The sequence below is a fragment of the Rhamphochromis longiceps genome, linkage group LG23 (genome assembly GCF_057381845.1).
Source record: "Rhamphochromis longiceps isolate RC_006_pf linkage group LG23, R_longiceps_female_GT1.1, whole genome shotgun sequence".
NCBI lineage: Eukaryota > Metazoa > Chordata > Actinopteri > Cichliformes > Cichlidae > Rhamphochromis > Rhamphochromis longiceps.
This window is the reverse complement of record NC_140578.1, coordinates 6,897,326-6,913,527: the sequence shown is the minus strand read 5'-3', so window position 1 is coordinate 6,913,527 and position 16,202 is coordinate 6,897,326. Positions and strand designations below refer to the sequence as shown.

The 16,202-nt window shown below is 38.7% G+C and overlaps 1 protein-coding gene and 1 pseudogene across 6 annotated transcripts; both read right to left on the bottom strand.

Moving 5' to 3' along the window:
• Positions 1 to 1,829: 1,829 nt before the first annotated feature.
• Positions 1,830 to 6,688, bottom strand: LOC146641156 (flavin-containing monooxygenase 5-like; annotated as a pseudogene). Its single transcript, XR_014909579.1, has 9 exons — positions 5,759 to 6,688; positions 4,795 to 4,983; positions 4,580 to 4,745; positions 4,283 to 4,425; positions 3,947 to 4,143; positions 3,244 to 3,384; positions 2,859 to 3,078; positions 2,585 to 2,655; positions 1,830 to 2,418 (listed from the first exon to the last, which is right to left on the bottom strand). The product of XR_014909579.1 is annotated as a flavin-containing monooxygenase 5-like (transcript).
• A 933-nt stretch (positions 6,689 to 7,621) lies between these two features.
• On the bottom strand, positions 7,622 to 15,923 carry LOC146641155 (flavin-containing monooxygenase 5-like). Of its 5 annotated transcripts, none has more exons than XM_085398632.1 (13): positions 15,258 to 15,923; positions 14,814 to 15,011; positions 13,383 to 13,460; positions 11,214 to 11,354; positions 10,834 to 11,022; positions 10,574 to 10,739; positions 10,333 to 10,475; positions 10,047 to 10,246; positions 9,541 to 9,774; positions 9,230 to 9,351; positions 9,083 to 9,155; positions 8,918 to 8,987; positions 7,622 to 8,839 (listed from the first exon to the last, which is right to left on the bottom strand). In XM_085398632.1, exons 4-13 carry the CDS (start codon positions 11,343 to 11,345, stop codon positions 8,462 to 8,464), a joined length of 1,707 nt encoding a protein of 568 aa, XP_085254758.1. In that variant the 5' UTR covers positions 11,346 to 11,354; positions 13,383 to 13,460; positions 14,814 to 15,011; positions 15,258 to 15,923; the 3' UTR covers positions 7,622 to 8,461. The 5 variants fall into 5 exon arrangements, with proteins under 5 accessions (XP_085254758.1, XP_085254757.1, XP_085254759.1 ...); XM_085398631.1 differs by having other exon boundaries at positions 14,818 to 15,011; XM_085398633.1 differs by lacking the exons at positions 13,383 to 13,460; positions 14,814 to 15,011; positions 15,258 to 15,923 and adding an exon at positions 11,537 to 13,374.
• Between the last annotated feature and the right edge of the window lie 279 nt (positions 15,924 to 16,202).

Sequence of the window (16,202 nt, the reverse complement as noted above, 5' to 3'; positions counted from 1 at the left end):
GACAATAATTCCAATTACTACAGTACAGGATGGGGAAAAAAAGGAATTCTTTTAATTTACATTTGTAATGTACTGTGTTTTAAGTGGGATTTCATCTGTTTGGGTGTGCGTATTCACAACCATGCTTAAGTTCTGGCTGGTTTTTGTTTTTTTAAACACGTGACTTTTGCTACACTTGCACAGCAACAGATCTGTGCAGTGATTTGTATTGGTGTGGATTGGTTTGTCTGTAAGTGGATGATTCCTTGACCTTGCGGATCAGGCTCACAGGATCAGGCTTTCGTATGTACCACCAGGGGGTGAATTACTCAGTCTTCATTTTGCAGATTGGACACTTTTATCTGTACTAACAATATTTAATGATTATTCATTCCTATGGATAAAAGATTTTCTTATGGTTCCACAAGTAAGATGCACTAATGTTCAGTTTCTGATGAACTTTAGTGCACCTTACTTTACTGTGAGGAAAATGTCGTGGCATTCTGTGTATAGCAGCTAATCGCTGACATCTATTGAATAGCTCATGCTGTTGCACTTTGATTGTTCAGCGATATTAATATCAATCTTGAGAATTTTTTTTGAGCTTGTATGAATTGTTTTCTGGTTGTTGCACCCACAATGGTATGCTGCTGTAGCCCCTTTGCTTTAATGTGTTTTTGTGCAAAAACTCAAAATCTTACCAAGTATATTTGTCTTATTTCTAGTCAAAATTATCTCATTACACTTAAAATAAGACACAATCAGCTACAGGGCAACATTTCAGTAAGCTAAAGGAACTTGTTTCAAGACAGTGAATCTTGAAACTAGAGAAAAACTAGAGATTTTTCACTTGTTCCACTGGCAGATTTTTTCACTTAATACAAGATATTTTAGCTTAAAATAAGTGAAAAAAATCTGCCAGTGGAACAAGTGAAAAATCTCTAGTTTTTCTCTAGTTTCAAGATTCACTGTCTTGAAACAAGTTCCTTTAGCTTACTGAAATGTTGCCCTGTAGCTGATTGTGTCTTATTTTAAGTGTAATGAGATAATTTTGACTAGAAATAAGACAAATATACTTGGTAAGATTTTGAGTTTTTGCAGTGTATATTCAGTGATGATCTTCTGAATACCTTAGTTATAATGTGTGGTTAACATTTTTCTCGGGCGACCGTGGCTCAGGCGGTTGGGAATCGCATCTGTAACCGGAAGGTCGCTGGTTCGATCCCTGGGCTCTCTGTCCTGGTCGTTGTGTCCCTGGGCAAGACACTTTATCCTACTTGCCTACTGGTGTTGGCCAGAGGGGCCGATGGCGCGATACGGCAGCCTCGCTTCTGTCAGTCTGCCCCAGGGCAGCTGTGGCTACAACTGTAGCTTGCCTCCACCAGTGTATGAATGTGTGAGTGAATGAATAGTGGTATTGTAAAGCGCTTTGGGTGCCTTGAAAAGCGCTATATAAATCCAATCCATTATTCTATTTTTTGGACCATTCTCTAAAAACTCTGGAGGTGACTTGCGGGGAAATCCCACAGATCAGCAGTTTCTGAAATATCGGATATGCCACAAACAACCACATGCAAGCCACATTCAGTCAGTTCAATCAACTTTTATCTCCATTCTGATGCTCGGGTTGAACTTCAACATGTTGTCTTAGCAATGTCTGAAGGCTTAAATGCATTGAGTTTTCTGTACCTAACAAACTGGCCAGTGAGTGCATAAGTTTAACTTTAGCAACTTTGTTTGAACCATACCATATAAAATTAATCATTGAAAATAATTTTCTGCTGCCAGTATTAAACAGTGACTCAAATACAAGTTTCTGTAGATAGGCATGATGCAAAAAAGCAACAGTTACCAAAAACCACACCACGAAAAACAAACACAATCAATTGTGCAGATTTAACAAATCCAGTTTTTTCATTTTTAATATTTTAATTTTAATATATATTTTTTATTTCTTATTCAGCTTGACAAGTTATGCACTGTAGTGTAAAAACAATCTCTGCCTACATCTCCTTCATTCACCCTGCAATTAACTGAAGAGATCTCTGGAATGAAGAAGCAGAGAAGTAAGAGACAAAGTGGAGCTTATTGTAGAAGATACAACACAACAGAGCAGCACCTGAGAGAAACATTATTATGCTCAGTTTAGAAGAATGTTTGATGTCTGGCTTTGGTTCTGTTACCACTCTGGTCTTAAAAGGCTGAAACACCCGGTCCCACTGAGTGAGGATAGCCTGACGGGCTCCAGCCCACTTTCCTGGTCCAGTCAGACGGTATTGGTATGGTGTGCAGGGTCCTAAAAAAACCCTGCAGTGCCAGTGTTGGGTCCTTAAAAAAGAGCCATGGTATGTTTGGCCTTACCCCCACCTCTTCAGACAGAGAGTCCATGTAAGGGATGTAGTGAACTTGCAGTGGGTTGCGTTCTGAGCATGCAAACCTAACAGAGAAGCAAATAAAGAAATAACAGATGACACTGAAAAAGCATATATTAACCAGTCTAAGCTAAGAGACTTTGTAAAACATTAATCAGAATACAAAAAATAAGGATTCTGGTGGAGATGAGCAGCCTTTTAACATATCTTAAAAATAATTTCCTTCTTCTGATCTGATACATGGTTGCCGTGTCCTTCTCAATTTCCTTCATCATGTTCTCCTCTGTGAGGAGGGCTGTTAAACCTGTCATGGAAAAATTCAGAACAATTTCAAACACAGAGTTATTGCATGATGATTTGCACTGGAGCATATACTTTAGGTTTGCATTAATAGCTCTAGTGTTTTCTCAATTCAAAATATAAAGCATACATCGCAGAATTCCTACTGAAACCCCTTCCATGACTTTGCACAATCAAAATATTCTCCTACACCTTTTTATGTTTTACCTTTAAACACTCTTGTAGCCCAACAAGCCTGCATCTCAGCCAGAGGGTTAATAGCACCAAAGCCATGTATGAAGCCCACCACTGCCAGTGTTGGTGAGGTCAGTGCAGGAGGGAACACATGTTTGTAGAGCTGCAGCCTGTAACCACATTTAGCCTGTAGAGCTGAGGGCAGGAAAGGAAAGCTGTAGTTGTACCCTGTGGCAGACACAACCACATCCACCTGTATGACAGACAAACAACCCTGGGATTAGATGAACATGTGCATTTAAATCCCCTTTACATCATTTCAAAAATAAAACCAAATGAAAAGGGACAGTCCAAGAATTACTACTTGGATATCCTATATTTTTCACCTGAACAGAATAGTTGTTGAAGTCATAAACACCTTGTCTATGGTGCTTCCATCAACAAAGACCACACTACTGTAGACCCACAGAACTCCCCCACGTTTGGTTTCACTGCAACACGACCTGAGATGATTCGAGCCGGCAAGTCATCATTCACTACAGGAATCTGTGCAAAAAAGCTGAATGCAGTTTTACAGGAGCTATGTTAGTGACCAAGGCAGTTAGACACAAATACCTGGTGCAAACATACAGTAGTCATGGCAAGATATCAAGTCACTGTTATCTAAATAAATACATTCATACATACATAAAAAACTTTGTTTATATAAACATGCTGCACATTACACCATGTGTGTTTCAGATTCTCGCTCTTTTAACAAATATAATCAGAATCAGAATCAGAATACTTTATTGATCCCTGGGGGAAATTATTTTTTGTTACAGTGCTCCATTTTAAACCAACATTAAGACAAGACAGACAATACGCTAACTAAGAATAGTACAATATATACATATATATACATACATACATACATAAGTCACTTATAAATAAATATTTGGAAAAGAAACATGTGTAGTTGTAGCAGCAAACAGTGTGTTAAGTGGATGCGTTGTACAGGGAGTACTTTAGTATTGCATTTACCTTTTGTTACAATTCCTTTGGAACATTTAACACATAATTTTTGAAGTTCTCGGTTATGATGATGTATTTTTAATTCAAACGTTTGACCATGCTTTTGCCCATGTTTCGGTTTCAGGCCATATAGTTTGTGGTCCAGCGCTTGATTCAGCTTCTTCTCCAACATTGTGTTGGTCCATGAGGGGAAGAGCTTTCGTATCAGTGCGTCCATTCAAGAACTCCCGACAACATTTAGTGGAAGTCCCCCTGGCCCTACACGGCCAACAACCCATGCTCCACTTCTGGTACTGAGGTACACCTGCAGGTCATGTCAGCACAAGGAGGTTTCAGATTCACGAGTTATATTCCTTTAAGAATACAGTGCTTTCATATTCATAAACATCACTGTTCTTTTTGAATACAACATAGAAGTAAAGAAATGTAGCACAGCAGCTTACCTTCTCCGCAACCCTGCTGACATCCACAGCAATATCACCACCAGAGTTCCCAATCCCGATGACCACCACCCTTTTCCCCTCCAGACCCTCAGCACTGCAGTATTCCCAATTGTGGAAATATTTGGCTCGGAAACTCTCAATACCTGGAATGATTAAAAATAAATAAATACTGAATTTGTCGCTAAATATAAATATTTGTCAGTCATTTCAACCACCATTGGAAACATTAACAGACAACACAGTGTGTGACATCTGTTGTGTTGGAGCAAGAGCAGCTGCTGCATTTCTTAAATTTACCTGGGAAGTCTCTGAGTGGCAGGTGAGGCTGGGTGAAATGTCCAGTGCAAACCATCACGGCATCAAAAACACGGGTCTCCCTCTGACCCTCTCTGCTCTCCGTCTCCACCTCCCACTGACCCGTCACTTCAAAATTTGTCGTCTGCCTCACGCTGATTACAGTAGTCTGACACAAACACAAACACAGTTTTTTCTTTTTTATGAAGATCACCAACCTGGAAGCGTATGCGTGGCAGCAGGTTGAACGTCTGAGCATACAGACGCAGATACAGCAGGACCTCAGAGTGGTGCATGTTGTTAGGGAGGTCAGCAGGAGGCGGGAAGTCGCTGAAAGACATCATCTCTTTGGAGCTGTTGATGATCACTGACTTATAGATGTTGGCCCGCCCCGGCTCTGGCTTCTCCTGAAGGAGGAGAACATAAAGACAAAAAACGAAACACAATGCAACTTTGCTTCTATTTAAACTCTGACTTTAAGTATATTTCAAAACTCTGTCAGTGTCTTACAGGTCTCTTAATCCCTGGATGTGTCTTCTCTATTTTCACACGTTTCTGTGGGATAGTTGCCCACTCTCTCCAACTTTGATACCATCTCTCTCCTTCACTCCAGTGAAATTTAAATTGTTTATTTTAAACTTTGAATTGATGTATGAGCAGTGCATTAAGGAATTTACATTTTACAAAGCTACTTTAGTAATGTAGCTTTTGTTAAAACCACAAAACAGCTGGGAACAGATTCTGCACTTCACTTCAGTATCAAAATAACTGAACTGCTCTTCATTTTAACACTTGATCCATGTTAGACCAGCCAGTTAAGTACATTTTCTGGGATCTCTGCTTTAACGTTGCACAAGTCATTCTCAGCAAAGCTGCATCTCTGTGTGTGTCACTACAGAAAAAATAGCACTGCAGATCACATTGTCACATATTCCCAACAAAGGTTGTTTGAAATACATGATTCAAGAATTTAAAGCAACTAATTTTTCAACTTTTTTCAAAAGCTCGTTTTTTACATTTTTTTTTTTTTTACAATTTCTTTTCTAAATTTTGAACTTCCATTTACGTGTCTGTATTTAAAAACAGTAAACCTTGCAAGAAACGATTCAACAATTTGAATGTTAAGCTTCACATCAATATGCTGTCATTTATATCCCCCCCAAAAACCCCATTGTTTCCCACCTTAAATCTCCAAAGACCTCCAATGTCATCACTGCTTTCAAAACATGTGGGCTCCAGACCTTCATCCAGACAGCCTTTGATGCTCGTCACTCCCGAGGGTCCTGCACCGATCACTGCCACTCTCTGAACCATGCTTGCACAGCTAGCTGATCTGTTACAGATGTTTGCAGTTTGAAAAATGGTTGAGTTTTATGTTTATAGCATGACTGTTTCACACCCATTGTTTTGGAGTTGTTAACTTGCATGTGAGTGTGCCTTTTTTTCATTACTTGAGTCAATCAAGGATAATTACATTAAATTCAGCAGCACGCAGAGAAGTGCTGAATGAGACTGAACATTTACATTTTCTTCAGTTTTCCTGCAAAAATGAATCCAATTAGTTTTACTTGTCCTTAGCAATGGTGCTGTGATTTGGTCTAATACCTAAGTGTTTGGAGCAAACAGACCTAATTTACTGTAGAGATTTTCACTTGTAAAACACAGATTAATAACATTAGTCGCAAAAAAGGGGTTCCTCCATTGATTTTCATGCTGTAACAAAAAGTTCCCCAAACGAAGTAATAGTAGTACTAGTAGGAGGTACAGGAGGAATCACATGGTTATGTGACATATGTGACAAGTATGAAAATATAACATCTGACTTCAATCCAGGCCCATAGGAAATATATTATTATTAATTTATATGTCTTAGTAATGCTCAAGTGGCCAAATAAAGCATTGTTATGAGCTCAAGTCAGTGTCTTTGAGTAACAGCAATAATTTAAATTCCAGTGGGAGGGCCTTTGTGCACGGAAGCATCAGATTCCAAGTAAATACCAGCATTAATATCGAAGTGGTTTTCTTTAGCATTAACTCTGCAAACCATAATCTACTCCTCACTGGAGCTTCAACAGACACACTGGAGTTACAATATGCCAACTCAACCTTAAGCAAGATAGATGATTGTATCTCCTTACTTGCCCTTTTGGACTTAGTTCTTTTGGATTAGCTCTAATTTAGCAGTTTTTGGGAGGTCCCAGGTTAACCATGGATGTTTTAGGGAGGTCAGCAGTTTTAACTTCTTGAGACTGTACATGAATGACAACACACACATAACACACTACAGGGCCTGGTTGCATTGTTCTCCATAAACAGAAAACGCTGGGTTTCCTGTTTAGGGCCCGTGATGGCAAGCCACACATGGCAAGCTCCACACCTCACCACTAGTTGCTTCACTTTAGTTTACTTTGCAGTCACTACACTTATTTTCAAATATACTGTTTCCTTATTAAATTAGTTTTTTTTTCCCGTTCAAACCTTCCAATATTAATATGGGGTGCACACATATCAACGCTGTAAGGTCAAAGTTCTGTTTTATGTTACATCTTTCTTTGTTTGAGCTACCTGGGGTTTTGGCTTCTCCTTCCTGGCTGGCAAAAGGGCTGGGGGATCTGAAGTACTGCTGACAGCCTCAGTGGACTAAACCACATGCTTCATTGCCTGGGGAGTGTTTGGAGTTTGTTTAACAGTTTTGTGTTAGCTGGTTATATGTCAGTCACCCCCCCCCTTGTGTGTCATATGATTTAGCTAAGCTAGTATTTAAGTTCCCTCCTGTCATTTCAGGAAGTCAGTTTGTCTTATGTTTGTTTGATGTTTTGTTAGTTGTTATTTTGAGTTTAGTTTATTGAGTTGACCTCTTTTATTGGTCTGCCTGTTTAAGTTTTTGGTTTTGTTAATTATCTTTCATATTTATATCATATTCATATCTTCCATATCCTAAAAAGTTTTTAGGCTCAAGTCTGTCAAAAGAATCAATGCAAATTAAAATATTTTTTTCCAGGAGTGAGTGTTCATATCCTGAACCACGAAAGAACACAGTTTTATATAAATGAAAACATTTTTTTTTCAGTATTTTAGGCAATGTCTTTATTTGCTTTTTTCATGAGTGTTAGACAAGAAGAACTGCAGGTAGAAAATGGTGCATTTGTACATTTTCACATATTTTAAATGGCACACACTGCTCATCATCAGTACCCAGAAACTAAAGGTTCATTTTTTTTAGTTAACAGAAACCTAAAGGTATAATCTAAAGTAAAACTGTCAAAGCAAACAAAGATATCTGATGGTGCATCTAAATTTAGATATGCATTTGGTGACAAATCTACACCCCGTGGACCTTGTTATGAACTACAGGCTATTCGACATATTAAGGAGTCAATCAAAATACACATAATGCACTGTTATCTATCACTGAACATTTCATTAACAAAATCTTCTGCAGTTGGTTATCATTTTCTCTGACATGAGCCTTGCACATATAAACTTAATTTCCTCTTTTATTTCAGACTTCCGTCCATTTGTTTGAACCACATAGTTTTTAAGAATCACTCCAACTGCACTGTAGTGTGCATGACTTCTTTTTTCCTTTTGCATTTGCATTTGCAGGCCTCAGTGTGAAGATTATGCAGACCTTTGGAACTGGAAGGTACTTTTACAACTGTATAATATTACATAATTGCAGCACATGATTTTTACACTACGACAAGAAAAGGAGACTCCCAATTTATCTCCTCTTTCCCTGCAGGCCAGCAGGAAATGAATACACAGAAATAAAAAATAAACAGATTTTCTGTGATTCACAGACCTGTTTTCTTTCCTCTTTAATCCATGTTAAATAATTTTGTTGTTAAAATTGTTGTTATGTTAATTAAGTCTATTAATACATTACATATCAGGATTCTGTGGTAAGCTGAACCACAACTCCCTCAGAAAAACTGTGCTTTTGTTCAGCATCTCAGTAGCAGCTTCCAGGGTCGTAACGATCTTGCCTTTAGAAAAAAGCACGACTATTATTACAGTTCCTGTGAATGTGAGCATCAGCGGAGAACACAAGCCAAATTTACTGGTGTTGTCTGGTATTTCTCTGGTTCTGAACGGTTGAGAAACCCGCTCCCACTGAGTGAAGATAGCTTGTCTGGCACCAGACCAATTTCCAGGCCCACTAAGACGATATTGATAAGGTGTGCAGGGACCAAAGAAGACCTTTGCCCAGAGCACAGGGTCTCTCAGAAAAAGCCTCAGGAGTTTTGGTCGAACACCTACCTGTGAATAAAAATCTGTTATGAAGGATTTGTCTATGATTAATGTTGAAAATTTTATTTATAGCTAAAGTGAACTCACTTCCCCAGCCATAAAATCCAGATATGGGATGTAATCAACCTGTAGAACAGCCTGCCGTGGACAGGGATAGCTGAGAAAGAAATATTTGCTTGTGTCATTAACAGGACTTAGTGGGAATAAGTAATCGACCAGGGCCATTTAATAACTTTCAGAAATGATGTCTACCTTTGCATGTTTCTCCTCCTCTCAGATTCAATGACATCCAGCATTTTCTCTTTGGTTGGAAGACGACTCTGACCTTAAAGATATGATGTTTCAGCTACTATTTCCCCAAACCCAGTGTAAGCTTATGTGTTTGTTTGAAGAGTTTACCTAAAAAGACCTTAACAGCCCAGCGAGCCTGCATTTCCACTGTAGGCATGAGTGGACCTTTTACTTGGAAAAGTCCCATGACGGCCAGTGTGGGAGGTTGCAGGGATGGAGGAAACGCTCTCCTAAAACATGAAAGATAAAACTTTGTGGTGGTACTTTAAGAATTTTAATATGATAGCACTGTAAAAGTTGCCTGCAGCACCAACCCCCAAAAAACGTATCATGTATGATTCAAACTTTAATCTCTAGACTTTACATTTGAGAGGATACCCATGCAAGTCAGTGATCCACTCTGTCCACCATAAACTTACTTGTACAGTGTCACCTCTTCATATGGTCCCTCTGACAGAGTTGATGGTAGGAATGGGAACTTTGCAATGTAACCTGTGCAAAATACCACGGCGTCAATGTTCTTCTCCACCGTGCCATCTTCAAATACAACTCTAGAGTCCTTGAACCCTTCCAGATTGTTCTTCATGACTATTGCCCCCTGAAGGATTCGGCCTGGGAGATCGTCATTGATCATAAGGTTTCTCTCCATAAGTCTGTGAAAGAAGTAAAGTAGTGAAGTCTCTGTTGCTACAAATGCTGTTGTCTAATTGTCAGCTCATGCCATGCTGGTACTGATGAAATTATGAGTAAAACTCGAGAAAGACTTATGTCAGACAAGAAAAAATATAGAAATAATTCTGATTAATTTTCGTCTTTATTAGGTAGGAATTACAATTGTAAGTGTCTTTCAGGTTTGAGGGGATTGTGCTGTCTTTTTTAAAGTTTCGTGAAGTTGTGACGACTATTTCAAAAGCACGTACATTACCTGTGTTTGGGTTTTAGACCATACAATATGTGGTCATATTTATTGTTCAGTGCTCTCTCTGCTGCCCAGTTGACCAAAGTCTTGGGGAGCAATTGGAAGAGGACGTTGTTGATCCGTTTGATTACTGCAATGTCGAGAGGAACGCCATTGGTGGACATCCTGCCCAGCACCCAGGCCCCTTGACGTGTACTGAGAAAGGTCTGTCGATACAAAAGCGGTACAGTCGACATTTGATCATCTCTCTCAGTCCCGTACCTCCGTGACAAACCAAACGTTTGCATTTCACCTTCTCGGCCGATCTGCTAATCTCCACAGCAATATCACCTCCAGAATTGCCAGTGCCGACCACCACCACCCTTTTTCCTGTGAAGGCATTTGCATCTTTATATTCCCAGCTGTGAAGACACCTGCCAGAAAAGGTTTCATGCCCTGGAGGAATACAGATTTTGCTACAGTCACAAGGAAAACATTTTTTCCAAGAATGTCATAATTTAAATACTATTATTCTAAGATGTCCATTTATTTACCTTGAAAGTCAGACAATGGTAATGTTGGATGGGTGTAGTGACCTGAGCACACCAGAATGGCATCAAAGATGTGCCTCTCTTCCTGTCCGTTCTTGTTTATGGTCACTACTTCCCATTGGCCGGATAGAGAGAAATCCGGCCTTTGCAAAACACTCCTCACTGTGGTCTGAGGTGTGCATGCCCACATTCACAGAAAAATATACATTAATATCAACAACACTGCTTTCATAGAATACTTGAGCTGATGAGATGCCATCTACCTGAAAGTTAATGTATCTAAGCAGGTCAAAGTGTTCAGCATAGAGCCTGAAGTACTGCAGAAGCTGTGAGTTATGCATGAAGTTGGGATAGTCAGATGGCATTGGAAAATCACTGAAGCACATCATTTCTTTGGAGGTATTGACCACCAAGGACCGGTAGATGCTGGTTCGATCTGGCTCAGGTGTCTCCTGTTGACACACATGAAAACAAGAGCAAAGCAGGTAAAAACATCTCTCTGCAACCATTCTACACTTTAATGCAGTGTTTATAATGATTGTTGTGGACAAGCTAAACCCTTTCTCCATATACAGTAATAACAGGATTCAACAACAGTAAGAACAATCATCAAACTTTGCAATGTGGTTGTGCCCCCACTTACTCTAAAATTCCACATGCCGCCAATGTCATCACTGCTTTCAAAGCAGACAGGCTCGAGCCCCTCATCCACACAGATCTTGATACAGGCCAAACCAGAACAGCCTGCTCCAACTACTGCCACACGTCGAACCATTACTGAACACTTGGGTATGGAAAGACACTGTGAGTCAGACATGTTTCATGCACAAACATGAGACTGCATGCACATTTTTATGTTTCTTCTTCTGTCTTCCATAATCAACTACCTCAAAAGTAGTAACATTGTAAGCTATGTGCACAAAAATAGGTACCGGTAAGTTTGAAAGACATGTCAGTTGTTCTCACCTTCTTCAGTTATATGCTTGTCGGTCCTGTTTAGCCGGTGTTGGGCGTTAAACGGTGTGTAAGCTCCCATGACCTGAACTCTTGTTGTGCAATCAGTTAAACAATATGCCAGAGGAGGGACTTTAACCCTTCTCTTCAAATATTCTATAAATGAGTGCTGGAATGAGTAAAAGAGGTGCTTCTTATTAGAACCCACATGATGGGAAGACTCAGTTTCTCAGATCTGTACATCTTTGCATTGTTGCATCTGGGTCATATGTGACGTAGTGTGTGTCCTTTATTGCGGTTTTTATCCAAATCTTTTGTAATAGTGTGACATCTTTCAATTTGAGGATCTTTGAAGATCCTTCTGTAGGCTTCAATGGCTCTGTTCTGAATGGCTTGATTCTTGGGCTTGCCTATCGATGTGTTTGCTGCTGATTGGCTCCTCCATGACATCCTGCTGTTTAAAGGTTCGGGTTTCTATATTACTCTCCTGACAGCAACTTGGCCCAGACCTCCAAACCCTGCTATACTCTTTCTGTTATAGAGGAGAAGTCTCTTTAGGCCCAGTGTTTGTTAGTGTGGTTTGTATTAAGTGTTCTATCATGTAAATACATAAATTTGTTATCATATATAAAGGCTGAACTGCTTCTTTCCTTCTTTTTTTTTTTTTTCACTGTTTTCTCTTGATTTACATATTATAGGAAGTAAGATTCAGGAGTCTAGTTTGTTGTACTTAGGAATCAGGTATCACTGGGGTTTGTACCACAAAGAAGGTTTGTACTTTAGTCACTAAGACTGAAGTGGAGATGCTATCTTAATAAAGTCTATTCTAATACCAGACTAAAAGGAAAGCTGGCCAAAAAGCAAACTATAAGTTACCGGACTTATTCAGTATTCAGTAATTCATGGGAGAATCAGATAATAATTGGATAATAATTGTTGTGTTAGTCATTCTTAGTAATTGTTTAGATTTGTGTATGGCCCCCTTTCAAAATAAGCTTCAACCACAACATGACTGGATGAAGAGTGACTGGAAAGCAGACATTAATGATTAACTAATTCCAGTATACAGTGTATTACAGAAGTCCACTCTAGACATAACAAAAGAATGCATATTCATTTCCATAATCATTGCCAGATGTGCTTCTTTTTTTAAAGATTTTAATCTTGAGATTCACCTGAGCTGGGACAAACTGCTCTCGACCACAGCGCTGATTTGCTTTTCACATTTTAAATTTGTGTGAAAGATTACACCAAGATTTTTAACCGGTGCTTTAATAAAACGAGTTAAAGTGCAGGTAATCTTTTAACTCTCATTTAATAGTGGAGGACCAAACAATATGGCCTGTGTTTTGGAAAACAACCAGGACATAAAATGACAAGTAAGAATTTATTTATATTTGTTACTGATCCTGTAAAGACAGGAAAGACAAAGACTCTAGATCTTCTTGCTATCTTGCTAATGGTATTGTTATTTCCTGGAGAATTAATGGGGCACTCAGTGATTCAGAAGAAGGACAGAGAAGTTCACAGCATGCTTTGGGTGTTTCTCGGAACTAATGTTAGTTTGGCTGAATTCCCTGTAATTTATTTCTTATTTCATTAAAACATTGTTGATGATGTTGCCACCCTCTTGCCCCTAAACATTCCTTTTAAGGACACCAAAAACATCAGCCTGTTGAATTATCTGATGATATAATCCAAAGGCAGTGTTGGGAAGGTTACTTTTAAAATGTATTCCACTACAGATTCCGTTACGTTACTCAATGAGAGTAACGTATTCTGAATACTTTGGATTACTTAATATATTATCATGCTTTTTACAACTGCATGAATGTACTGTTGCTGTGTGATTTATTACTATTACTGAAGGTCCGCGGCTCCGAACTGTAGTAAAGGGACCTCTGGCTAATACGTTGGTTCCGTGTCGGGCTCGTAGCTGAAAAATAAAGACAGAGAGAGGCGTTGAAAGGCTGCTCCAACGGAACTTGTTGTTTCGGAGGAAAACACGAACACAGTGTATGGGAGACCGGGGATAGTTGTAACGTGGGTCAGTTGTAACACTTCCAATTTCTCCAATCAGGGCTAAGTTTCAAATGATGTGACTCATCCTGTGCATGCCCAATTCAGTTCTGCTATCACATGTGAAAAATCAGCACATTTTGTCAAAACACAGACAATTTAACATGAAAAAAAGTCATTTGTATGGCAAAAAGTAAGTTTTTCTACTTTATTTCAATTTCTAATAGCATTATCTGCTTTGCAGTTAAACTCATCAAACTTAAATTATGTTATTTGTATGTCTATGGGGATATATTCTGTGTAGGTCTTTAGTGCTAATGTTTTAGCCGTTGGCTGTAATGTTAGCTAGTTCATGGCTATAGGAGTCTGGGTCAGTTGTAACAATAATACAGATGTTACAACTTGCCACACTATTACTTTAACTTATATTAAACAAGTTGGGGCAACGACATCAGCAGAGAGAGGTTCACTGGTCGCATTTGTATATGCGGTTAATGCCATTGGCAACACAATTCCTCCACTGTTTGTGTTCCCACACATACATTATGCAGACCACTGTGTCAGAGATGGACCAGTAGGAAGTACTGGTAGTGGAAATAAATCAGGATGGGTGCAAGAAACAGATTTCCTCATCTTTCTGAAGCACTTTGCAAACCACACCAAGGTAAGCCATGAAAAAAAGTAATGGAATTGCGATGCTGGTGAACAACTACATTTTTTCAGCTTCATTGTTATGTTCAAAATTGGTGCAAGAGTTGTAGGTTATAATGCCCACTGAGCCAATGAGGCCAAACTCAAGGAAGACCAACCAAAATTAATGAAATATTCAGTTGCAGAAAATTCCATAATTTGTCTTTTTTGAGGGGTTGAAATATGTTCAAAAGCTAGATTTCTGCATTCTGTCACACACACACATAACTACATAAATGGATGTAAGTGAATTCATGTGTTGAATAAACAAAGATTACATGTTAATATTTTGTTAGTACCCTTATTTCATTGTGTTACATTTCACCCCAGGATATGTTACAACTAACCCAGACTATGGGGTTAATTGTAACATTTCACTCTTTGTGTTTGAGGCCATACCATGCAATGGGTAATTGTGCTGCAGAGAAAATATCTGCACTATTTAATAGCAGAGACATGTAAATACTTTGCATTACATTTTGAATCCACTACCTTAAAAGAGCTCCAATTTACAGACAGAAATGTCAAAAATGTTACAACTATCCCCGGTCTCCCCTACAGCAGAGTCTTAATAGCTTACTTACAACTGGGCTCGTCAGGCACTCTTCTTGGCTGCAGTGGTTATTATTGTTTCTGCTCGGTGACAGCTCGTACTTTTCCACTCACATTTTTCTCCCTCCTCGCGCTCACAGACACATAATGGGTATGGCAGTCCATTCTCCCTGCAGCACGGACTACACTGCCATAATATGGGGCGCCATTTGTAAAGTGAACCATGCTGAAATTAACGGCAACATTTTTCCACATTTAGCTCAAACCTTACAAAAACATGTTTTTTCGAGTAATTTTTTACAACATTTAGTAAAATATTTTGAACTTTTCATCAAATGTTAAATATTAAATCTAAATGTTAAATATTAAATCTAAACATTATATTTAAATGCTAAATGTTAAATCTAAATGTTACAGAAAACTAAATATTTAGGCTAACATGCAAATTTATTGTACGGATCAACGGAAATACCAAAATAAAAGCTTCCCGAAAACCTCCGGTGCAAAATTGTGTCTGCTCTCCCCCTCACTTCTCCTCGCCATGTGCTGCTTCACTTCTTGCCTACGACCATGTCCAGCAAAATCGCTGGACATGTGCTGCAGTGATTGTGAAGTGGAGACTGCAGCTGCTAAGAGTGCACTACTGCTGAACCTTTGGATGGCCGACAAAATGGATCTTCCGATGTTTTCAGCTACATTGCCGGACGTGCTTTCTCGTGGTCTGTGCCGGGTTATGGCTGAATTCCAGTGGAATGAAGGTCCCGCCATAATAGTCGTTCCAGCCATGTGTTCCAGCCCTAAACCTAACCTTAACCATAACCTCATTCCTAACCTTAACTAGCAGTTAAATTACGTAAAATAGTGTTTTCCAAAGCGATTTTTAGAAAATGATCGAACATGTGTAGATTGAGTCCAAACGGTTCTCATGTGCTCTCCTGTTTTCGATGCCATCATTTAGGAACGTGTTGGGTACCCGAAAGCATAAAATGTTGACAATTTGTCACCTAGCGAAAATTACTACGCTTAGGGAGTGAGACCGTGTCTGACCACTACCGGCACACTTTTGCACCGGAGGTTTTCGGAAAGCTTTTATTTTGGTATTTCCGCTGATCCGTGCAATAAATTTGCATGTTAGCCTAAACATTTAGATTTAACATTTAGATTTAGATTTAAATATAATATTTAGATTTAGCATTTAGATTTAAATATAATATATAGAATTAAAATTTAGATTTAGATTTAAATATAATATTTAGATTTAACATTTAGATATAAATATAATATTTAGATTTAACATTTAGATTGAATATTTAACATTTAAAATTCTGTTTTAAATATGAAAAGTTACAAATATTTTACTAAATGTTGTAAAAAAGGACTTGTTTTGAGCTAAATGTGGAAAAATGTTGCCGTTAAT

Coding starts and splice junctions, on each gene's coding strand:
- LOC146641155 (XM_085398630.1), bottom strand. CDS start 11,387: ATGTCTGACTCACAGTGTCTTTCCATACCCAAGTGTTCAGTAATGGTT. Junction 9,352..9,540: donor GAAGAGGTGACACTGTACAA/GTAAGTTTATGG, acceptor TTCATGTTTTAG/GAGAGCGTTTCCTCCATCCC. Junction 8,988..9,082: donor AGGAGGAGAAACATGCAAAG/GTAGACATCATT, acceptor TTTCTTTCTCAG/CTATCCCTGTCCACGGCAGG.